This window comes from Eucyclogobius newberryi, unplaced genomic scaffold (genome assembly GCF_026437365.1).
Source record: "Eucyclogobius newberryi isolate DKJ021-1_F unplaced genomic scaffold, fEucNew1.0.hap1 SCAF_16, whole genome shotgun sequence".
Lineage (NCBI taxonomy): Eukaryota > Metazoa > Chordata > Actinopteri > Gobiiformes > Gobiidae > Eucyclogobius > Eucyclogobius newberryi.
Window position 1 is genome coordinate 26,659,048 of NW_027315790.1, and position 24,762 is coordinate 26,683,809.

At 41.0% G+C, this 24,762-nt stretch overlaps 1 protein-coding gene across 1 annotated transcript in view; it reads right to left on the reverse strand.

Moving 5' to 3' along the window:
- Nucleotides 1-1,774: 1,774 nt before the first annotated feature.
- The window catches only part of skic2 (SKI2 subunit of superkiller complex), a 29,641-nt gene continuing 6,653 nt past the window's right edge, over nucleotides 1,775-24,762 (reverse strand). Inside the window, exons 2-29 of the mRNA XM_072448168.1 lie at nucleotides 23,402-23,520; nucleotides 22,869-22,990; nucleotides 22,390-22,507; nucleotides 21,979-22,093; nucleotides 21,766-21,840; nucleotides 21,626-21,679; nucleotides 21,211-21,374; nucleotides 20,903-21,052; nucleotides 20,558-20,703; nucleotides 19,938-20,084; nucleotides 19,498-19,582; nucleotides 19,309-19,415; nucleotides 18,473-18,619; nucleotides 17,856-17,952; nucleotides 16,794-17,006; nucleotides 15,879-15,989; nucleotides 14,924-15,035; nucleotides 13,993-14,111; nucleotides 13,138-13,269; nucleotides 11,172-11,309; nucleotides 10,982-11,086; nucleotides 9,702-9,834; nucleotides 8,837-8,963; nucleotides 7,657-7,867; nucleotides 6,496-6,606; nucleotides 4,666-4,884; nucleotides 3,222-3,362; nucleotides 1,775-2,016 (exon numbers count right to left, since the gene is read on the reverse strand). Coding sequence (XP_072304269.1) covers nucleotides 1,816-2,016; nucleotides 3,222-3,362; nucleotides 4,666-4,884; nucleotides 6,496-6,606; nucleotides 7,657-7,867; nucleotides 8,837-8,963; nucleotides 9,702-9,834; nucleotides 10,982-11,086; nucleotides 11,172-11,309; nucleotides 13,138-13,269; nucleotides 13,993-14,111; nucleotides 14,924-15,035; nucleotides 15,879-15,989; nucleotides 16,794-17,006; nucleotides 17,856-17,952; nucleotides 18,473-18,619; nucleotides 19,309-19,415; nucleotides 19,498-19,582; nucleotides 19,938-20,084; nucleotides 20,558-20,703; nucleotides 20,903-21,052; nucleotides 21,211-21,374; nucleotides 21,626-21,679; nucleotides 21,766-21,840; nucleotides 21,979-22,093; nucleotides 22,390-22,507; nucleotides 22,869-22,990; nucleotides 23,402-23,520 — 3,719 coding nt within the window. The 3' untranslated portion in view covers nucleotides 1,775-1,815. The remainder of the gene's footprint in view (nucleotides 2,017-3,221; nucleotides 3,363-4,665; nucleotides 4,885-6,495; nucleotides 6,607-7,656; nucleotides 7,868-8,836; nucleotides 8,964-9,701; nucleotides 9,835-10,981; nucleotides 11,087-11,171; nucleotides 11,310-13,137; nucleotides 13,270-13,992; nucleotides 14,112-14,923; nucleotides 15,036-15,878; nucleotides 15,990-16,793; nucleotides 17,007-17,855; nucleotides 17,953-18,472; nucleotides 18,620-19,308; nucleotides 19,416-19,497; nucleotides 19,583-19,937; nucleotides 20,085-20,557; nucleotides 20,704-20,902; nucleotides 21,053-21,210; nucleotides 21,375-21,625; nucleotides 21,680-21,765; nucleotides 21,841-21,978; nucleotides 22,094-22,389; nucleotides 22,508-22,868; nucleotides 22,991-23,401; nucleotides 23,521-24,762) is intronic.

The following is a 24,762-nucleotide window of genomic DNA, read 5'->3' on the forward strand; positions in this document are numbered from 1 at the left end:
GGGAGGAGAGAGGAGGGAGGAGAGAGGAGGGAGGAGAGGGAGAGGAGAGGAGAGAGGGGGGAGGGAAGAGGAGGGAGGTAGGAGAGAGGAGGGAGGAGAGAGGAGGGAGGAGAGGGAGAGGAGAGAGGGGGAGGGAAGAGAGAGGAGGGAGGGAGGAGAGAGGAGGGAGGGAGGAGAGAGGAGGGAGGGAGACGAGAGGAGAGAGGAGGGAGGAGAGAGGAGGGAGGAGAGGGAGAGGAGAGAGGGGGAGGGAAGAGAGAGGAGGGAGGGAGGAGAGAGGAGGGAGGGAGGAGAGAGGAGGGAGGGAGACGAGAGGAGAGAGGAGGGAGGGAGGAGAGAGGAGGGAGGAGAGAGGAGGGAGGAGAGGGAGAGGAGAGAGGGGGAGGGAAGAGAGAGGAGGGAGGGAGGAGAGAGGAGGGAGGGAGGAAAGAGGAGGGAGGGAGGAGAGAGGGAGGGAGGGAAGGAGAGAGAGAGGGAGCGAGAGAGAGGGGAGAGACAGAGAGATGGGGAGGGAGAGAGAGAGGGAGAGGGAGAGAGAGGGAGAGAGAGAGAGAGAAAGAGAGTGGGAGTGAGAGAAAGAAAGAATAGAAAGGAAGAGAGAGAGGGAGCGAGACAAGAAGAAAGAGGTAAAGGGAGAGCCAAAGAGAGAGAGACATGCAGCAAAAGAGAGGAAGACAGAGATGGAGAGACAGAAGAAAAAACTGAGAAGGAGAGAGCAAAAAGTGAGAGGGAGAGAAGAAAGAGAGGGGAAGACAGGCCAGGAGGGAGAGAGATAAGTGATAGGAAAAGAGAGAGAAAGAGGGAGAGACAAGAAAAAGACAAAAAGAAAAGAGGGATAAGATAAAGACACAAAGAGAGAGGAGAAAGAAAGGAGAGACTATAAGCAAAATAAAGCCAACAAAATAGAGACAAAGAAAGACAAACAGAGATATAGACAGAAATAAGAAAGAAAGAAAGAAAGAAAGAGAGGGAGAAGAAAGACAGAATGAGTGAGAGAAACTGAGAAAGAGCGATGAAGATGGAAAGGATTAGATCAGAGGCTCGTGTTTAGTGTTTTTGCAGATGAAGTAAAACGGTTTGGACACGTTCAGAGAAGAAAACGAGAGAAGAAGATGAAGAGTTATGGAGGCAGAGAAAGAGAGACAATCAGAGACAAACAGAGACAAACAGAGACAATCAGAGACAAACAGACACAAACAGAGGCAGAAGAGGTAGATTTACAACATGACAACTGTTCATATTATTTAAGTCACAATATAATCATGAAAATTAAAAAGAATCGTCTGCAGCCACAATGACAAAGTTCAGTTCAGTCTCTTCTCCAAGAAAGTCAAACTACCGGTACTTGTAAAGTTCTTTGTTTATCTGCCTGTTTATGTTTTAGACTTGTGTAAGAAAGTAAAAGGAGGATTTTAATGTACATTTGTTGTTTTTTTAAGTGTGTAAATGATGGTGAATAATGGTAAAATCGTGATGTTTGTTGATTTCTGATTTGACAACAGACAACCCCTTTTGCTTTGGTCCTTTTTAGTCCTGCTTTAGCTCTGGGTTTACTTCAAATGTCAAGAACGTGGTGTAAATTGTGTGAACGCACCTTTAAAAAAAAAAGAAAAATAAAGAACAAACAGGCAACGTTTTAAGTTTTACAATTTTATATCTGTACAATAAATTACAGTCCTGATTTCATCTTGTGTCTGCTAAAACAGTCTTATATGTAAACATGATGGCTGTAGGCGTGCTGCCGGCCGTCTCCGCTCCTCCCCCGTTGCCCTGGCAGCGCTCTCTCTCTCTCTCTCGCTCTCCCTCGCACCTCTCTCAGTGGGTGTAGAGCGAGGCGGTGAAGACGATGTCCCGGCGGACGGCTAGAGAGGCGCGCTCCATTTTGCTGCCCAGGACCGAGTCTCCCACGATGCGGGCCGCCTGCCGCACCTCCTTCAGCACCTCGTCCAGCCTCTGGATGCAGCGCACCACCGTCCCCTCCTGCACGTCCGTGAGCTGGGCGATCTCCGCGAACGGCTGCGGGGCGGGGCAGAGGTGCAAGGGGGCGGAGAAGAGAGATGTGAGAAGGTGTAGAACGTGGGGGATATTTTTCAGTGGGCGTGGGATGGTGTTTGTAGTGAAAAGGGGAAATATACTTTAGTTACAGCCTACATACTGCACTACTACATCATGGCTATTGAACTGGCGGCCCGCGGACCAAATCCGGCCCGCAAAGCAACACGGTCCGGCCGCTCGTGGCATAATGGACCGGACCACGTTGCATTTCCGCCGCTGTGCGAAGGTCGAGACAGAAGAGGACGTAACAAAGCTGCGTTTGTCCTTCTGAATGACAATGTTAGCTCTCGACTGCAGTACTTATGTGTTTGACAGCACCGAATATAGCATCCCGTGTTTGAAGTATAAACGACATAACCACATCTGGCTCAGGTGATGTCGGAGGGTTTCTCCAGCTATTGGCGTCGGTCCGATTTAAACCGCCCCAGTCAGCGTGTGCTCGTGTGTCATTCCCAGTTTGTCTCATGAGTAAAAATAGAAACGGGAAGCTAAAAATATATCTGTATATTTACACAATCGCGGCAGTGGTCGTTTTACACCCAAGATAAATACATTTACGATATCTTAACATTTCGTTCTTGTCATATTATCAGAATTAGCGAATATCAATTATCGGCCACGACAGTAAGACATATATATCGGATATCGGTATCGCCTCAGAAAAGTAATATCGGATCGTCCCTTTTAAAAACTTTATAATCCTGGTTTAGATTTAGTTTTCTAGTCCGGTTTACGCTTAATGATCCAAATGCAGACATACCGTATTTTCCGGACTATAAGTCATATGATTCATAGTTTTGGCCGGGGTGCAACTTATACTTATATTTATATTTATATACTTATACTCCGGAATGACTTATATGTGACATTATTTGTTATTTTCACACTTGCAACTGCATTTCATACTCCAGTGCGACTTATATATGTTGTTTTCTTCTCTATTATGCATTTTTTGGCTGGTGCGACTTATAGTCCGGAAAATACGCTACACTGGGTTTAATACGCCTGCTCTAAATATATTCGTATTTGAGTGGTTTTACAATATTTAAATGGTTTAGTGATTTAAGAAGATATATTGTGCTGTGGATTATAGTTTTATAACTTTAAATCGCAATCTTGACCTAAAACAACAGAAGGGAGAAACCAGGAAGTGCATTGACCCTCACCATGCCCCTGGCCCAGCAGTAGACCACCTCCGTCAGCCCAAACTTGAACTGCCCCACAAACTCCTCTGCCGTCTGCGGTATCCCACAATCCACCTGGAGCTCGCCGATGCGCTTGGCCACCGCTAACACGCGCTCGATGCCCTGAAACACACCAGCGTTTAAAGCTGACGTCGGAACATCGGAACATTCCACCCGCTGTTCACGACGCAACAAAAGGCCTCGCGAGTGTATGTTTTCATTGAGTGTTTTCGCGTTGCAAAAGACGAAGAAGGGAATACATAAGTGAGTCAGAGTCCAGCGATGTGTGTTCTTTGTGTCTTTGCTTTGGGGTATAATGCTTCTTGTCAAATCTATGACACTGTGAGACAAAGTGAGTGAGTCACCAGCGGGACAAGGCAGTACAGTACAAACATGAGGCACTATATTGTCCAGGAAAGAGGTCTGACACCAGTTAAACAGAGGTCCAAGTGAATATTATATTAGTTCTCTTGCACACGCATGTTTAAACAGCCCTTTTTATGATGTCATTGATCACACACATGGCAAAAATGGTATTTACTGTATTTAGCCAAGATCATTTTCTTGGGAAACAAAAAATTATCCTGTCCTATTATGTAAAAAAGCTGCTAACCTTGTAGTTTAGGCCTCTATAGACATGTTTGGAAATGAACGTATTTTCATATTAATCTAATAAAGGGACAATGCGTATTAAAAAACATCAAATGCAATAAAACATACACAGTAAATATGGATTATTATAGCCAAAGCTAATTCCATTCTTATCCTGGATCAGGGCCAGCCACACAACCCACACATTCATAAAAACAAACAGAAAATGTGATTCTTGTAATGGTTTAGCAGCTCAGCGAGTCTTCTCTCAAATGGTAATGCTGCTGATTTAAAAAAAAGCGTTTAAATCTTTCAAAACATTAATATTTTCATGTCGTCCAGCCCGATGTTGTGCTATTGTAGATGTTTAAACTTTGTCTTGTCTTTTAAATCAAGCTCCAGATATGGAAACATGACAAGCATTATGCAGTGCAGAGCTTTAACTTGGCCTTTACTGAGAGTTTCATCAGATTTGTCTCGTATTAAGTTTGGTTTTGAGGTCGTTTTTGTTTGTCATTGTAGTAAATTGTACTACTTACGCTAATTTGGGCCAATTCAAGTGATAAGTATTAAGCAGGTAGTAAAAATTGGTCTGACGGCCAAGTTTAGCCCCCAGGCCATAGTTTGGAAACGCCTGCGCTGTTAAAAACAAATGACCCTGTTTATAAATCATGATTCGACATAAAACCCGTTTGTTTACCCCTCACGTCACAGAAAATATAGTAACTTTTTAAATTCAAAAATGTGAAATTACTATATTCTGCAGTAAATATTTATTCATAACAAATTGAATTAACCAAACCAAAAGTAAAGACGGTTGGATGAGACGTCTCACCTCTTTGAGCGTGTTGGTGAGGTGCGGCTCCACCTGCGTGTTCTGCGTAAACACCAGGCAGGACAGCAGGGCGGCGCTCTCCTCCGGGGCCAGCGGGCTCAGGGAGTTCTCGAACAGCAGCTCGGTCAGGAGCAGCTCGTGACTGCTGATCTGACAGGCCACGCGGCCCTTCAGCTGCACCGCGCCGCTGCTGTCGATGTACTGGAGCGACTGCAGCACCTGAGGCACAAACACACCAGCGTCAGGCTCTCGGACCGGACAGTCTGAACGTTTTCTGCGGCGTAACACGTAAAAATGTAAAAGTCTGAGTTGCATTAATTTTGCAGTGTACACATGGAAAATACTATTCAAAATGCTTGGTATAGCAATTCTGTTAGCAGTCTTTTATACAAAACTTGATTAATTAACAGTTTGAAGCTGAATTAATCTGTCATAAACTATTTCACATATTCGTTGAGCTCTGGCCAATGGGAGCAGACGACGCAGTGCTGTTCGGAGTGTTTGTAGGTTTAGCAAATGGAAAATAATATTCAAAGTGCTTGGCATAACTGTTTTCTTTTTTTTTTTTAAGCAATTCTGGTAGTATTTTAGAGCAATTTTAAAACAAAACTTGTTTAACCAACAGTTTAAAGCTGAATTAAATTGTTTTAAACTTCAATTCACATATTCGTTGAGCTCTGGCCAATGGGAGCATACGACGCAGTGCTGTTCGGCGTGTTCGTAGGTTTAGAGAGGAGAAAAGACGGTGCTGACACGATATGGACTGTATGTTTGTAACTCCAACAAGTTTAAACGCAACTGACTGCAATTACACGGTTAGAATTTCACTCGATCAAAAAGTGAATGTAAAAAAATGTACTCAAATTTTTTTTAAGCAGAAACAACATCATGGCAGACGTAAATGTTGTTAAATACAGGCTGTGCCGCATAAAAAGTGAGATTTACTATACATAGAAAACATGACAAGACAGTACTTTATGGACGCACTGGCTTTCAGGGTTGTAATATATGTCGGCACTTACTTGGCACGTATTGCTATTCCAATCTTTCTCTCTTTGTTGTGATTGATAAACACGAGATCGTATTATTGCGACTATTGTCTATGAGCTTAACGTCCCGCCACAGTCACTATACCATTAACAAACGTGTCTTTAACTGCACAAATGTTTGATAAATAAGGGTTTTTATTGCCGAATCGACTGCGCGTTAGCCCCAAACTGGGACAAACCGCATCCTAGTCCGTCACCAGGGCATCAACTCTGTGTGTTTTGTCGCACACTTCTTTGTTGCCGGTCTTTTTCTCTCATTGCACAGTACAGTAAATCCCGTCGTCATCCTCCAACGTCAAACTGCTGACGCCGTGAGTAACGACTCTCAAGGGGACGAGGGCAAAAATAGAGACTGCGCTGAATCACGATCTGTGGCACCTTCCAATTAAATACACATAGAGCGGTTTGAATCTAACTGTGTCGTCTCGTTTCATGTCTAATGGAGTCGCCGCTTTGAATTTTGAACAAAAGACGGACAAAACAAGCTCTCCGATTTCCATATTTGACAATAGAAGTTTCGTGAACGTGGTGGGCGACAGGTGCAATTTGTGCCTGTGTAAAACATGATCTGAAAAGGCAGCATGACCTTTAAAAGTAAGGCGATTAATCAAAAAGAGCAAATTAAAAACTACTTTCCCACTCTTACATTTAATACAGTATGTCAAAAGATATATTAATTTACTGTGCAGTGTTTTACGGTTTTATGTCTGTTACAAAGCCCTTGTGTTTTGTCTTTTGTCGTCGATTGATAAAGCGTTGAATCCATAAAAGTGATTCAAACCTTAATCCGTTGGTGATATTCGGGCAGCAGCGTCAAGGATTGATCCGATACTAGGAACAGCAGTTTGTCCAGCTCCTCTTGGACGCTCATCCGGCCTTTAACTCGAGCAAACTAGAACAAAACAACAACAACAAACAACTAAATATAGGTCATGAAACAGCATGTGTCCATAGAACCGTAAAAAGCTTCATTCCAGTCTTCATTATGACATAGGGGACAATGTTACAGAAATATTGCGTAAAACCCTGAGGCCTGTGGTGCTGTAAACAAATAGCTATTGAACATCTACATTTTAACATTTATTCTTCATATATCTTAGTTATTACTTATGAAAAACATAATAAGAAGACGTAATCTCTATAAGAACGGGTCAATACAGGCGAACTATGTCAGCTCAACGCTCCCATTTTGTCACATTAACAAACAAACTTTGTGCCCTTGTTAATCAAAATGTCTTCCTCATAATTTTCAGAAAAGGGTTTTATACAAATGTACGGCTAAAGAACAGACAATACTGAGGCAATTACAGCAGATCCGAGTGTATGTCACATCTCCACGACGCTGATGGTTAGACAGGCGCAATACATAAAACATGAAGCTTTGGCAGTTTAAAGCGTCCCGCTTTCACAGAGGGAACATCAAAATAAAGCAATAATGACAAGATGTTGGAGCGAATAAGTGTTTAGGAATTGAGTTTGACCGAGTTTAATCGAGTTCAATAGAGACAAATAGCTACTATTAATTTCAATGAGGCTGCAAAATAAAATCATACCATAAAACTACACATTATGACGTTTGTACACAGCGCATCTTTATTATCTTTGGTTTTAAGAGTCGATAACAGACTTCCAGCTCTATTTGATCAAGATTACTAATTGATGTATGAGTTTTGGTGTTAGTTTGCTGTGCCCCTACTATATATTTTGAGCAATCTGTCCAGCATTAGAGTTAAGAAATGTGGTATACGTATAATGTTATGTGATCTGACTTCAGTATTTTTTAAGGCTCAGAGGGAGAGGACTAACAACAAGAGTCATCAAACGAGCGTGAATGAAGCTAAACACAACTCCAAGTACGTTTTTAATGAGGGAGCAATATAATAATATCATGGTTGAAAGCTGTAAAAGTAAATGGAGCACAAAACGTGTCCTTTGCCGTCACCTGCTCGGCGAACGTGGGCGAGTGGACGCAGCTGAACTGCCTCAGCGCGTCCTGCAGCAGCCGCAGCCTCATGCAGCCCTCCACCACCTCCACACTCTTCAGCTGCAGGTCGTTCACGGGGTCCAGAGATGCCACGCCCCCCGGGTTCGCCTCGGCCAATCGCAGGAGCTCCTGGGTTGCCGTGGAGATGGCCTGTCCTGGAGGGTCGTTCCTGAGAGTGACGGAGACGTGTATTAAATGAGAACTGCTGAATAAATGTGTTATTGGAGAGCACACGATCCACCGTGACGGAAATGAGAAATATCACGGCTCTGTTCTGTGTCTGCAGCTTTAAATACAATTATATCACTTTATGATCACAATGCATATACATTAAAACATGATTTACAAGTTTAGATCAACAATAGATTTATGATACGAGTTATGATGCAGCCTTGTTCTTATTATCAGGACATGTTTATGGAATCTCTTTTGACATGTCCTCAAAATGCTGTCCATCCTTTTATAGATTTGTATGTCTTTGTTTTTCTTTTGTCTTATTGAAGTGCATGAAAAAGTCTGAAACCTATGAATACCACAATGTATTTGAAATATCCTCCTACTCCAGATTGTAAAGATGTAACTTTTCTGCAGTATTGTATTTCCCTGTAATGTTTAACAATTATGGCATTCAACATCTATCTGGGTTTGACTCAACTGGAGGAGTTTTATCTTTGCGAGTGGGGTCACCTCTCCACAGATCTGACTAGTAACCTGGCTTAGAGGCTAGTCTCCATGGAAACAAGCAAGGAGTAGACAATCAATTGAGTTACAACAAAAAATCTTCTAATTAAATATCTTAGGACATTATTTGGGGTTACATTCTTGCACTTAATGAGGCAATAATGTTTCCAGTGTAATAACATGCAATCACTGAGTCATAAAGTGTCCTTATTATTTCATCTTCAATCTTAAAACGCTCTCCAACTGCGTTGACTTTAAATATTCACTCAAACTCTGGAAACTATTAATTTACAATACAAACATTTGATTGATTAGTCATGTAAAAACACATTGAACCACTGTGTACATTCACAATAGGGCTGGATCTTTTTTAAATCTAATGTTATTAAAAGATGTTAGTTTTTCTGGAAAGAAGCGCTTGATTTTTTCTTATTTACCCTGTATTGTTTATTTATACCTGAATCTGGGCAGCTGTCGTTTGTTGTAGTTGTCGATGATTCTGTCGGGAATCACTTTGAGAGTTTTCACCGTGATCGCAGGAATGTCCTGCAGCTTCAGCTTCTGCACCGTGTGACTGCAGGGACCTGGGAACATAAGTAAGTATGAGGAACCTGTCCTGTGTGAAGCTTTACGTCCTGCAGCTAAAGAAGTGCTGAAACCCGAGACAAATGTCCTCTCTGGGACAATACAGTTTACCTTAGCTTATCAGTTCATTAATTATAGGCATGTTCATTACCAATAATTGAAAGACATTTCCATTTTCTGACAAATGACTCATGTATAGATATGCACTGATCCAGCTTTTTCAGTTACACTGTTCATGCCAATACTTTGGAGTATTAACCCATATCCATACATCAAATGATATGAGGGAGACTTTCCTTCAAGCAAAGTGATAAAATCATCAAATTGTACTTTTGCCAGAAAAGGGAAACTATTGCATACACATAACACACACAAAATATACCTTAAATAATATAACAAGTTAATAAGTGATTGAAACAGTAGTAGTAAAAAGTAGTATTGAAAGTATTGAAAAAGTAGTATTTATCATATTTTGAGTATATTTTGATTGCCAAGCATTCAAACTACTATACTTGAAGGAAGAACAAAACGTTTTATGAAAGTCAAAATATACTCTTATTCAATCACTTTTTAAACTCATTATCGTAATTACTTTATCAGTGAATATCAGGGGAACATTCTCTAGGTCGGATCAACTGCAGCTACATTCCTCCACACACGATCCGCATCAGCAGGTTTTAAAGGACAAGTAAAGACTCCCTTTGAGTGTCTGAAAGTGCTTTTAGTCCCTGTCTGACCTTCAGGGATGAACAGTGCAGTGTTGAACAGATGAGGAAACGCGTCGCTGTTGTTTTTGCCGCATGCCTCCTCGTTTCCCTTCTCACAGATGATCAGAGCTGTGAAGGTGCGATTCACTGAGTCACTGGAAACCTGTCACACAAACACCAGAAATACACTGGACATAAGATGAAGACAGTGATTCATCTGTAAAGGCAGCAGACATTCATAATGCCCTTTTCCAGAGTGATCTTATGGATAATGTGAAATGTGTTTGACGTTACGTTCAAATTATAGAATCTTATGGCGTCAAAATATCCGGTTAAGTGGCCTACGTTTATCTTGTGGCATGAAACGAGGTCATCTGAAGGTCATCTAAAGCTTCCTTAGTACTAGTTGTTTGTTCATGCACTGCATTTACTAGCAGTTTTTTTAATGAGTTTATTTGAACCGGAACAGTACACATTAATCAACATTTCTGTATTAGTATTATCTGTAGTTTAGCTAGTTTCCAACTGTAGTCTCAGGCAAGGTGTAAAATGCCAGCAATACACAAAACTTACATTCACATTATATACAGTACAATTAGGATTAGTAGAAAAATATAAAAGATTACAAGTCCATGTAAAAACAGATTACTGGGTTGTTGTAGATGGATTGACCCTGAATGTTAATAAGCCATCAACAAAAAACATGTTGTTAGGCTTGTTATTTAACCATGTAAAACATTTATTGTTATTTAACCATTTAAAACATTTTAAAAAGGGCATTAAAATGAAGCTTAATCAAGTAATAAATGCTTGTAAATTGCTTAAAAGTGCTTAAGCGTTACTAACTCGATGCTACCGCTCATAAACGCCTCGTCACAAACTAGCCACTGTGACAAAGTGTTTACGAGAGGTTAGAGGAGCTTTTTCAGATGAAGTGAAGCGGAGCTGACAACTCGCTGTCACACTTTTTATTCCAAGTTTGAGACTGATAAGACGCAGACAGTGCACAGTCTGTTTGTCCTTAAGTGCTGCTTTTACAATGCACTCTATGGGGAAAAGCACACACAAACTGTACTAGAATAAAGCCTCTCCTCTAGCTTCTGCCTGCTCTCTAAAACGCTGCCTGTGTTTGAATGAATAATATCACAACAACTTTACACAGTATAAATAACGACGCGTGAACAATCAAAGAGTAGCATCGGATGGAACCATTTGCATGACATTTCAATCATCGGAGAACTCCATAAATCTGATAAGGATTCGATGTTTGGCGTGCCGGGTAAACCTTTCTCATTCTAAAGCCCCCTCACCTGTAGAATGACCCCCAGAGCGTTGAGGTGTTGTCCGTTGTTGACGACCACGACTCGACCGACCGACAGAGCTTTGAGACCGTTCACCGATTCCAGGACGGCCTTCTGCGTTCCACGAAACAGCGACATTGATAACGGTCAGCAATAATAGTTCAGCGCACCGACGGCGGACTCTGCGCCTCTTTTGTACCTGCACGGCTTCTGTGGTGGTCCTCAGCTCCGTCACGGTGTGGTAGTACGGCAGGAGGTCGGACAGCTGCCCCTCGGTGTCCAGAGCGGGCAGAGAGGACAGGCTCTGCTGCAGCTCACTGATGCGCGTCTCACTCTCCTAACAGTGTTACAGTATTAAACAATATTCATACAGAAAACAGAAGGAAGTTTCTTTACAATAATTGAGCCACCAGCTAATGACAAGTGTCTTATAATCGGATTAAACATTTTAATAGCTACTCCTCATCCCAGATGTACTGAGCACCAGCTTTACTTCGTGGTTTACAGGCTCGGACAGTTTACTGCATGTCCTCCCTTCTCTCATCCACAATTCATGCTCAGCTGTCCTGTCTAATAAAGCCAAAAAATCTGTGTACTGTGGTACTCCTGCTGATACCTGTGTCTGTGTAGTGTGGTACTCCTGGTGTACTGTGGTACTTCTGCTGATACTTGTGTCTGTGTACTGTGGTACTCCTGCTGATACCTGTGCCTGTGTACTGTGGTACTCCTGCTGATACCTGTGTCTGTGTACTGTGGTACTCCTGCTAATACCCGTGTCTGTGTACTGTGGTACTCCTGCTGATACCTGTGTCTGTGTACTGTGGTACTCCTGCTGATACCTGTGTCTGTGTACTGTGGTACTCCTGCTGATACCCGTGTCTGTGTACTGTGGTACTCCTGCTGATACCCGTGTATGTGTACTGTGGTACTCCTGCTGATACCTGTGTCTGTGTACTGTGGTACTCCTGCTGATACCCGTGTCTGCGTACTGTGGTACTCCTGCTGATACCCGTGTCTGTGTACTGTGGTACTCCTGCTGATACCTGTGTCTGTGTACTGTGGTACTCCTGCTGATACCTGTGTCTGTGTACTGTGGTACTCCTGCTGATACCCGTGTCTGTGTACTGTGGTACTCCTGCTGATACCCGTGTATGTGTACTGTGGTACTCCTGCTGATACCTGTGTCTGTGTACTGTGGTACTCCTGCTGATACCCGTGTCTGCGTACTGTGGTACTCCTGCTGATACCCGTGTCTGCGTACTGTGGTACTCCTGCTGATACCCGTGTCTGCGTACTGTGGTACTCCTGCTGATACCCGTGTCTACATACTGTGGTACTCCTGCTGATACCTGTGCCTGTGCACTGTGGTACTCCTGCTGATACCCGTGCCAGTGCACTGTGGTACTCCTGCTGATACCCGTGCCTGTGCACTGTGGTACTCCTGCTGATACCCGTGCCTGTGTACTGTGGTACTCCTGCTGATACCCGTGCCTGTGTACTGTGGTACTCCTGCTGATACCCGTGTCTACGTACTGTGGTACTCCTGCTGATACCTGTGCCTGTGTACTGTGGTACTCCTGCTGATACCCGTGTCTGTGTACTGTGGTACTCCTGCTGATACCCGTGTCTGTGTACTGTGGTACTCCTGCTGATACCCGTGCCAGTGCACTGTGGTACTCCTGCTGATACCCGTGCCTGTGCACTGTGGTACTCCTGCTGATACCCGTGCCTGTGTACTGTGGTACTCCTGCTGATACCCGTGCCTGTGTACTGTGGTACTCCTGCTGATACCCGTGTCTACGTACTGTGGTACTCCTGCTGATACCTGTGCCTGTGCACTGTGGTACTCCTGCTGATACCCGTGCCTGTGTACTGTGGTACTCCTGCTGATACCCGTGCCTGTGTACTGTGGTACTCCTGCTGATACCCGTGTCTACGTACTGTGGTACTCCTGCTGATACCTGTGCCTGTGCACTGTGGTACTCCTGCTGATACCCGTGCCTGTGTACTGTGGTACTCCTGCTGATACCCGTGTCTGTGTACTGTGGTACTCCTGCTGATACCTGTGTCTGTGTACTGTGGTACTCCTGCTGATACCTGTGTCTGTGTACTGTGGTACTCCTGCTGATACCCGTGTATGTGTACTGTGGTACTCCTGGTGATACCTGTGTGTCGCGGTGGCTCTCGGAGAAGCTCCTCCTCATCATGTCCGTGACTCTGAGCGCCTCGACTCGGAGCAGGTTCAGGATCATGGTGTAAGTCAGTCTGAACTGGGACTGCAGCATCGTCGGCTTACCCTGAAACACGAGGCACAGCCAGGGACATTTCAATGTTTTCATCCATGTAAACGTGCGCGGTATATAGGTTGTTTTTAATCATTGTTCATTGACAATGGCAATAAACCTTTTCTGATTCTGATAAATGGTTTCAGTCTATGATTTCCTTCACGGTCTAGAATCTGCAGAGGTCAAAGTTCAGAAGGAGAGAAACGGTCATTGGGCAAAACGCTATTTAATATGCGTCAGTTTATGTCCTATTAATTATGTAAAAACATTTTGATATGTTTAATAGATAGACCTTCCTTCAACCTCAAATTTAACACACGTTTCAATCTCTAAAGTAGAATAAATAATGAAATAAAACAACAACTCACAACCGATCCTGCTGCAATGCTTGGGAAATTGCCTTAACGCGACTCTTTAGACCTGGTTTGCGTTACTTGACATATTCCTGTCATTTTAAATCCCTTTAATGCCTTGTTCTTTATTAAATACATCCAAAAGAGCTAATATTCTGCCTCAGACAAAAATTGATTTATTCCTGCCCAACAGCTCGGCGCTTCTCTCCACAGAGCAATAACCCACTCAACTGTATAATTGACTGTGCGATAAGACTTTGCTTGAGAGAATTCAATAGAAGACATTTCTTCAGGTGTTATAAAGCCGTAACATTGCTACTGTGACCGTGACTAGGAATTAATTTCAATTTGGCAGCAAGAAATAGAAAAGCAAAGCGCTAACCAGCATCATGACGTGGAGGTCGGCCATTTCGTGGACTCCGGCTTTGCACAGGAGGATGACTGTTCCCGTGGCGTCCAGACCTCTCCGCCCTGCTCGACCGGCCATCTGAATGTATTCACCTGAAACGGCAAATGGAAGTAAATACGCGGGGGTTGTATTAGACAGCGGTGCAGCGGGTTTACGTGATTGCCATGTATCAGGTGTTCAAATCTGTATAGGGCTGTAACAACTAAACGAAATGTGATAATACATAAGAAAAAGCAGTCAAACGTGTGTTGGAATATTGATTTTATCGCCAGGAAATGTGGAAAACTCAAAATAAAACAAATGCCGGGAAGAAAGTGACGTACATTTGTTGATTTTGATGAAAACCCTGTCAAGTGGAGATCAATCTGCATGTTTTTTGTTTGATTTAATCTTTATAAAAATCTAAAAGACAGAATGGAAATACCTTCTTAACAAGTTGACTGAAAATGCTGATGAGTTGACTATTGAAGCGGTCTTTATTTTCAGTCCTCAACAGTAAAACGCAGATGCCTTTGGTTTGAAACTGTGATTTAAAAGAGCATAATGGAGCTGCTGTGTCAAGATTGACAGGTCACAATATACTCGTAATAATCGTGCTAAAATCTAAAAAATAATGATAGAAAAAGCAAAATTAAGTCATTCAATTTCAACCAAAACAAAAAAAAGTCAAGTTAAATGTTACATGTAACTTGATCCTACAGAAAGTTTGATTTCATAAAGCTGGTCACATCCTAGAGGAATTGTAACTTAATAGATTTTACTGTTGTTTGGTCATGGTGTCTATAATCACGGAGAATTGTTAAATCGTAATGTTTTGTGACGTTCAAATGTGATATTGTGACGTTTTTAGTGCATAATAAGTGTTGAAGTGTTGAAAAGGAGTGAAAGGAGACGAGGACAGCACCGGGGAGCAGGTTTCTGAAGCCCGTCCCGTCGTGTTTTCGGATGCTGTCGAACACCACGGTCCGCGCCGGCATGTTCACTCCCATCGCAAACGTCTCGGTGGCGAAAAGCACCTGCAGAGACACGACACGGAGTTAAAAAACTGCACGTAGGCTCAGTGTGATCAAACGCAGGCAGCAGGAGACACGACCATGGAAAACAGTCCGATTCTGTGACCGAAACAATAGCCGGTACTTTGATATGACACAAAAGAGCAGTATAATGATGGAATTATAATGATGTAACAATAAACCCATTTTGGTCAAACAGCTAAAGTGATCCATTTGCAAATTAAGTTCCGTTTATGGCCTTTGGAAACATTATCTGGCAAAAATAAATCATTTTCATACGCACTTTTTGTTATAAAAGAAAACATTGAACAGACCTGTGTTTTCCCAACCAGAAGTACTTTGAATAGTATTTGAAGTTTATATAGTAGGGCTTCAACTAAAACACCATATTTCCACCTTATATAGGGTGATAAAATATTCTTAGAAATAGGAAAAACTTAAATAAGAAGAACTTTCTCGCACACCGTTTATTATTATTATACCAAAGGCTGAAACGTTATGCAAAGATTTCTTCTTTAATAAAATATTAAATCTTAATACTTAACAGATTTTAATGGATTGTTTGTTTAACAAGCTGACAAGTAATATATAATTATAGTTGCAGCCCTACTTTGCAGTACGTTAATAATATTTTTGGTGGATTTGCCCATCAATATCATTCAAACAAAACATCCTAATTGTAATAATCGACAATATACTGATTTATTTGTTTAGTACCAGAGTGTGAAGGTCCTCGGAGTGAACTTAGAGGGACTCAAAGGGTTGTGAAGCACTGGCATAGACCGTCAGACGCGCAGTTTCCGTGAATATTCCTATAATGATCTGATCTGTAGATTTGGTGGTCACCTTCACGAGGCCTCTGGAGAACAGCATCTCGATGACCTCCTTCAGGATGGGCAGGATTCCACTGTGATGCACCGCGATGCCTCTCTTCAGCAAGTCCCTCATCAACAGGATCTGAGCCACACAGAATGAGCCAGCCCAGAGTTTCACTTATTATTATTATTCATTATTATTCTTTATTTCAAGCGTAATTACCATCACAATGAAAAAGGAGCAGAGAGAAGAAAAAAATATAATAAAAATAAACATCTGCCCCTTTCTTGAAATTTCATACAACAGAAAAGAAAAACACACAAGATGGTTCTGAACAAATTTTTGTTTTACATTTTACATACACTGCAATGGTCTAGTCTTTTATTTTTACCTTCAATTTTGTCTTTTTAAAAATTATTCTTTTTTTTAAATGATTTAATTCTTATGATTTCCCCCCTTTAAAATAAATAAATAAATGTATTAATACAATTTATTTCTCTTTTTAAAAAGAATTCTTATGATTTCCCCCCCCCGTTTTTAATTATTTAATTCATATGATTTCCCCCCTTTTAATTTTTTCTTAATACATTTTCCCCCTCTTTTTTAAAATTATTACATTTTTATGATTTCCCCCCCTTTTTTAATTATTTAATTCATATGATTTATTTTTTTCTCTTTTTTAAATTATTTAATTCATATGATTTGATTGTAATTGCTTTAAATTGTTTCTTAAAGATTAAACATTAGTTGATGTTTTCAAATTATATTCCAAAGAGTTCCAGAGTTTTAAGATATTGGCTAAACTAACTAATAAAAGTCAGTCAATCCAAGGTAGTCACAAAAATCCTCATCAAATAAAGAATATTTTTGTTGTGGCACAGCTGCTAGATTGTTTTACACATAAAAATCCATCACCTTGGAGAACGAAAGAAGAATAAAGTTCACCTGCGGCAGCTGCCTGTCGCCTCCTCGCAGTCGGCTCAAACTCTTCTGGAAGAACGAGTGGATTTCTGCCTTTTCCACGGAGCTGGTGAGGTCCATGGAGTCGAGCGAGCGAGCGTTGTCGTCGCAGCGCGTCCTGGAGAAAGTGAAGGCCACGACCGGCGTCTGCTGCCGCTGGGACAGGAAGTGAAGCAGGGTCAGCCACACCGACCGGTCCTGGGACGCAGAGAGAGAAGGAAGGAGAAGGAGGGTCGTTATGGACACAAAGAGAAAATCAAGTCTAAACAGAGCCAAGACAAGATTACTTCAGGACTAAATCGGGATCAAACCAATACCAAGCGTGAACAAAGCCTTAAGATAGTTTAGTTTCTTGTGACTAAAATAATCATCAGAGTCAGAAGGAGAAGGTTTTTGTTGCTCAGGTTGTCAAAAATATGAAAAAAATCAGACACTAATCGATGCTGAAACCAGTATCGAAACAAAATACTCATTTGAAACATCGATACAACAAATATTTACATTAACGGGACAAAATTCACCTTTCCTGATCAGTTCTAGAACGATCTTGAGCTTTACCTAGAACTAATATAAGAGCATGTGGTGACAGAGAAAGTACTCTTATTTTGTAATGAATATGGCAGTCAATTGTCGAGAAAAAAAAGGAAATGATTTAAATTATTATTGCGGTATCAGAATTGGTATCGAGTTTCCAATTTTAGTATCGTGAAAACACTATTTGTTGGCCATGTAACTGACTCACAAACTAGTCGCTTTCTTTAGTGAGAATGAAAAAATTATAATAAAAAAATAAAAATCAAATTCTGAAACGTTGCACTAAATAAAAAAAATAAGACAAAATATAAAACAAATCTGAAAGTATAAAATGTATATTGACTCACAAACTAGTCACTTTTTTTTAGTGAGAATAAAATAAAAACAAAAAAATAATCTGATTCTGAAAAAATGCACTAAATAAAAAAAATAGGAGAAAATATAAACAAATGTGAATGTATAAAATGTGAGTGAGATAGTGTGTGTACAGTGTGAGCTATGACGATACTGCACCTGACTGGCTGTCGTGCTGTGATTTGTGCCTTTGGTGCCAAACGACTGGGCGTGTTTACTGGTGCGCTCCTTTTTGGCGTCAACAGCGGCATAATATCTGAAAATAAACATGAATTACATCGGTTAGATTTGTTTACTGCACATGGTTTAGTTTGTAATGTCTACTGTGATTTTAATGCATTTTTTTCTACTGTGATTTTACTGCATTTTAACTGTGATTTTTACTGCGATTTTAATGCATTTTTACTGTGATTTTAATGCATTTTTACAGTGATTTGATTTTGATTTACATTGTGTATGAATTGTGCTCATTATGTTTGCTAGTAAGAAAAGCACTGTAAAAATACCTCTTTCAAACTTTTTTGAGGGGGGTAAAATGTTTCAATATACTCCATTTTAACGAATGTTAACGTACTTATAATGGCTTAAAAGCTCGTAAGAGTTGACTCTGCTATGTCTGCTTTAGAGTTGTTTTTAAATGTAGAGAGGGCTGTTTTGAATAAGAACCATGAATCCGCCTCAAGTCGACTCAGGGGGGAAAATATATCAGATGTAAGTAAAAGAGACACACATCCGATAAACCGGACTAGTGAATAAAACATGATCAGTCCCTTTACCCTTTGGTGAGGAAGTTCCCGGTGGCGTCCAGCAGCAGAAACATCTCCTTCTGCGTCTTGGTGCTGTTTCCTGTGTAGAGATAATGCTCCAGAGGCACCGGTCTCTTCAAAGTTCTGATCACGTAAATGTGTTTCTTCTTTATGCGACTGGGGGGGAAATTAAAGTTTAATTTAAGTCTTAAGTATTTCAGCTTCATCAAGTTTCAATTGTGTGATATTATTTGAGGCTATATGCCGATGTAAAATTATAGTAAAACGTAGTATAGTAGTATCTAATTAAGATATTAGATGAAGCAGTCAGGAGATGCTGTTAGAAATAATTAAATAAATAGTAGTAATAGGTAGTATTACATTTTTTTGACAGCTGTAAGGATAACATTCACTATAATAAAGGTACACACACTAGAGAGAATTGAGTGTTTTAATGGATTTTAATAGATTGTTGGTTTATGGTCAATTAAAGACATTTGCGATACCTTTTTACGAATGATTCTTTGGAAATCCCATGACGCATCATTTTGTTTTGCTTTGTCTGCCAGATTAGAGTGGATTTCAAATTAAATGTCACATATTCTACAGTATTTTGGCAAATGCACCCTTCTTTAACGAAAGCAGAAATAAAGAATACAACTGTGATATATTTGTCCAATATTTAAACATCAGTCCAGCCCACTTAGTCCACTTATTGGCCTTTGAATTTACACAAAAGAACCAGCAGAGAGCTAAAACTCAAACTGCTAGTAATTCAAAGAGAAAGTAGGCCACAGAGAGTCAAAATTAAAAATGGTACGACTACGCTTGAAGAGAATGAAATCCGTTACAGGCGCCAAACTCACCCGATCCACTCGCTGAACTCCAGGGCGTTTGGGACCGTGGCGCTGAGGAGAATGATGCTGACGTGATCTGGGAGCATGATCAGCACCTCCTCCCAGACGACGCCTCTCTGGACACAACACAGACATGAGCGCGGGAGCAAAACGAAAACACTAAAAACGATGAATACACGAGCCACGAGAAGCCAAAACCTCGGCGTCGTTGATGTAGTGGACTTCGTCAAATATGACCCACTCCAGGTCCCTGATCACCTCTGAACCGTTGTACAGCATGGACCTGACAAGCAAGAGACACCAAAAAGGTAATAAAGTGTCTAGATAAAGGTTAAAACAGGGTAATAAAGTATGTTTTTGTATTTTAACTAGGGCTGCTGAGTCGGCACAATTATCAAATCGCAAAGGCTGCTATTATTATTTGGACAATAGAATGTTCTCTGCAAAGAACAAAATATCCTGTAAAAAATTGGATTCTGCTTTTAAATATTAATGCTCCTGGACATTGTTTATAATTCTCATTCCGACTCGAATGTCACAGTTTAAACATGTCACACATCTTATCGTAATGCTTGTCAGAAAAGTCACAAGACACAAGACTTGTTTCTAACTCAAACAGTACAATGGCAGTGTTTTACCGTAGGATCTCTGTGGTCATGATGAGACAGGACGACTCCGGGCTGAGCTGAACGTCCCCCGTGAGGAGCCCCACGTCTCCAAAAGTGGTTTTAAAGTCTCTGAACTTCTGATTGGACAAGGCCTTGATGGGCGACGTGTAGATCGTTCTAAAGAGATGTCGAGATTTGAATCAGTGGTTACGTTTTCAAGTCAGGGATTCGGTCTCAGGCAATTTGTGATTATATAATAGGAAATGCAATTGGTGGAACTGCCGGATCAGAATCAGAGAAGAGTTTACGGAACATGAAACAATGAATAAACAATGATGAAATAAGGCAGCAATAAAAATAAGATGTTACAAAATTAAAATAGACTTGGACTAAACACAGATTCAAATCCATAATTTATAAAGTGAGGATTTAAATTCAAAAGGGAATATCTCTCACCACAACAGAGCATTGGAGTTTTCAGCCAGTTTTCAGCCAGTTTTCAGCCAGTTTTCAACCAGTTTCAACCAGCTTTTAGCCAGTTTTCAACCAATAATAGCACATTTTTTTGCACATTCAAAGACATTTTACTTGCAAAAGAATAACAGTAAAATGACAAACTATGGAAAGGTAAAGTGGACGTGTTGCTTCACCTCGTCATGTGCTTCTGCGACAGAGCGATGGCGTACTCTGCGACCACCGTTTTCCCGGCTGAAGTGTGAGCGGCCACGAACACCGAGTCGTGAGCCTCCAGTCTGAGGATGGCCTGTTTCTGAAAGACGTCCAACTCAAACGGCCACTGAAAAAAAGAAACACTCTATAGGTTTTGTTCATTTGAAGTCAACATTTAAGACAGAGGCTCCGTAAACAAAGCGATATTAACCACAAACCAGGTCAAAATCTGACTAATTCATTTCTACCACAGAATTCTGACTCAATTCAAAACCATAGTCTCTTTTTGGTTATTATTCATGGTGTAAGTTAACTGTCTGCGTTACCTTAAAAGCCGGGTTTGGGATGCGTTTGTAGAAGTCGTCACAGGGAGAGCTGATGTTGACAGGAATGGCCCATTTCTTTTTCTCCTCTGGGCTTTCTTTAGATTTTTCCTCTTTGTTCTTTTCTGACGACGTTGACGAGGAGACAGCATCCTAAAAGTCGGAAAGTGTCGGAAGGCCAATTATTATTCAGGGTTGCACAGTATTGTACGATGGAAAACCTTCCTTATTTATACATTACAATAGATGGCATTGTTGTAAAATATATGAAAAACATGATTTTTCAATATCGCTAATTATTTATTTCCTACCTTGATGCCCAGGTCTTCAAGGCTGTTTGTCCTTGGCAACGTAGGGGCTTCTTTTGGGTCTTTTACTTCCTCTTTCTCCTCGACGTCTCGCTGTAAGTCAGAAATACCGTCGTACGTGCTCAACAGAGACATCAGGTTGACCTCTGGCTTTGCTACTTTGGCCTCTAAAAGACAAAAAAAAAAAAAAAAACACAAATCAAAATTATTACGGATGTTAGATTTCACTGGGAGAAAAATCCTAGATATTTATTTTCAACATCTTCAATTCAACTTGAATTTAAATCATTTTTATCATCATTTTATCATCATCATTTATAATGATTGTAATAGTATTACAATTGTGTGGATTTTTATTGATTATTATTGGGAAACTATCCAAGACAACAATATAGTATCTCAAATCTCAATATGAAACCTTTTTCAGTGAAATCCATCCCAGTTTTCAGTCCTGGAGCAACTTTGAGTAAATCTGTCATGAAAAACACAAACTCAGATACAAAGTAATTTCCGGCTAAATATTACATCTAAATCCCTTTGTAAATCTATTCCAAATACCATTTTCAAAGTCAATGTCCTCCTCCAAGTCAGACTTCTTTTGAATTTGGTCCAAAGTGAGCTCCTCCATCCCTCCTGAGTGCAAAAGGCAAAAAACATCATCATTAATTCACTTCAATGAGAGCATGTGGGACATGTCGAGTCTGTTTACATCTCGGTGTTAAAAGGAATATATACACTTGTGAGGAGGGGAAAAGCTTTAGATAAACTCGCCGGGGAGAAAAGGGTAGCTGGTGGTGCTCCCTCGAAGGCTCTCGGACGGAAGACCGGGCTGTCGTTGTAACGAGAGGGAGTTCTTCGCCGAGAGGTCAGTGTTTTCAAGTAACACCTGAAGGAAAAATATATTTGAATAATGTTGAGTGGCTTTTGGGGTTAGTCATGGTGATATTCTTTAAGGTGAATGATGCAATAAAAGGGCTGAAATAGTATTGGGAATAAAACATGCTCAGGTAAAACAGCCAGTGTAAGAATAGACAATATAGAAGAGGGCCTAACATGAAATATCAGAATAATGTATGCAAACTTAATCTAAAGAGCGTAATTATTAGTAACAATCAACGACTGCCCATAAAGTGGCTGATGTAGGTTTCATGTTCTGCCTCAAAGATGATTCTTGAGCATTACCTCTGTGAAGTCCAGGAGCATCCCAGTGGTCGGGTCTCGGACTACGGACAGACCGGAGTGAAGAGGTGCGGCGGCGCAGTTGAAGAGCGAGTCCACATTTACCTCCCTTTTTGTAACTCTGAACCCAAAAATAACATCATAACACAAATGTATCGAAGTATTTTGTATTTTCTTACCATAAATCTGAGTCACAGATGAGCCTTCTGTAAAATGTTTTATATATTTGCAGTAAAACAGTCTGTTAGTGTCCGTTAGTGTGTTCTATTGTCTATATGAAGCAGGCTTTCTAGCATAGTATAATTTAGAATAATATAATACACTAATACTACCACATACTACGATGTATCGTGCTACGTGTAATCTCTGTCAATGGACACATGGGACTATGATCTATATGCAATACGTCAAAAAATGATATAATTTTTTTTTGCATCAATATATGTATTATAGAATAATAAAGCAATATAAAGGACACATACTTGAGAAACTTTTGAAAACAGAAGTCCGCATCATGGATGGGCAGCCAGGCAGGGTCCCGTAAAAACTGTTTCTCCACTTCTTTCTCTAAGCTCAGACTTGTGGGAGGCAGACCATGGGGAAGCTTTGGGCATTTCAAACAGAACATACATAATTATTATGATTATCATTATCGTCATTATTATTATTATCATCATCAAGATCACAAGCGTTTCTCATAGAGGGGAGCCCCCTTGTTTTCCCAATAGTCTAAAAACAGATTATACTTCATGCTAGGACTGCACAATATTGGAAAAGATTGTGATATGTGATATGGCTTTTAATTACTGCATTATAGCGTGCATTTTAGTATTAGTATACTAAAAATCGCAACAATCAGCAATATTTAGTATGCATTTTGACACAATAACTGTAGTTATCCCATGGGAGACAATGAAGATTATTTTCTCTTATCTTATAATTTAAAACATCTAGTCAGATAGAGGACCTTGATGTTATTCTGATATATATTTAGATAACAGCACTATAGACAGACCGTGGTGAGTGGAGGTAAAAGCTGTCCTGGTGTGGGATGTGTGATCAGCTCAAAGCGCCCTGAGCATCCCATCTCCAACAAGGACAAAGGCAGGTCCATGGGGTCCAGCAGGGGCACATCTGCAGGGAGGGGCAACAGAAAAATGACCAAAACGTATGGCCATATCCTGTACAGTTGCCACGATGTACCAATTTATGCATTATATATTTGACTCTATAGACGTTGCTAATATTATTATTCTATTATTCATTGTTTTATGTTGCACCTTGACACCGAGACAAGTTCCTATATTTGCAAACTGTGTTCAATGACAATGGCAATACATCTTTCCTGATTCTGATCATTGAATGATGAAAACACGACTCTTTCTTTCCCTTTCTCTACATCTTCAAGTTTGAAGATGTTTTTTACATTATACCGTAAAAAATAAAAAAAAAATTAAAAAAAAGCAAGCAAGCAAGACAAAGAGAGACAAAGAGAGAGAATGAGAGAGAGAAAGAGTGTTCATGCATTCAATTCTTTTCCGCTTTGATGACAAACATAAGCACAGTGGTACGAGTCAGCGCCACACAGAGAGCTTTCTGTCTGTTACGGACTACGACAGAGTCTGAGGACTACGAAACGTCTGAGGAATAAAGTCTGGCGGTAATGCAACACTCGGATGCCAACCGCCATAAAACAACAACAACAACAACAACAACAGCTTTCTGTCTGGCCGGCGTATCCAAACCAGAGTGGGCGCTGCTTACTCTGGGGTCTATGGGGTGGAGAATGGGATCCCGCAGGGGAGTGTGTGTAGCCCTATCTTGTTCAATGTTATGATTTAGGACATCTTTGACGGTGTGGATGGGTCTGTTGGGAGGAGCCTTTATGCTGACGATGGCGCTCTATGGGTGAGAGGGAGGAATCTCCGGTTTTACGAGGCGAAACTGCAAAGGGCAATACAGCAGGTGGAGCAGTGGACCCTGAAGTGGGGGTTTAAACTGTCCGTACGGAAGTCTCAAGTGATCTGTTTCTTCAATGGGCATAGGGACGTCTCCCTTCGACTGCATGGGCAGGTGCTCGAACAGGTCAGGGAGGTGAGGTTCTTGGGGGTCACCTTTGACGAGAGGCTTAGTTGGCGTCAGCGCATTGATGAGGTCAGTGGTGAATGCAAAAGGGTGAATAACTTGCTTCGTTGTCTATCCGGCCAGGACTGGGGGGCCAGCAGAAGGTCGCTCCTGGGTATTTATCGGGCCGTCATGAGGGCGGCTATTGATTATGGCTGTATAGCCTACATGTCTGCGGCTGAGACTAACTTGAAGAAGCTTGATGTGGAGCAAGCCCAGGCCTTGCGCATCTGCTGTAGGGCTTTTAGGACC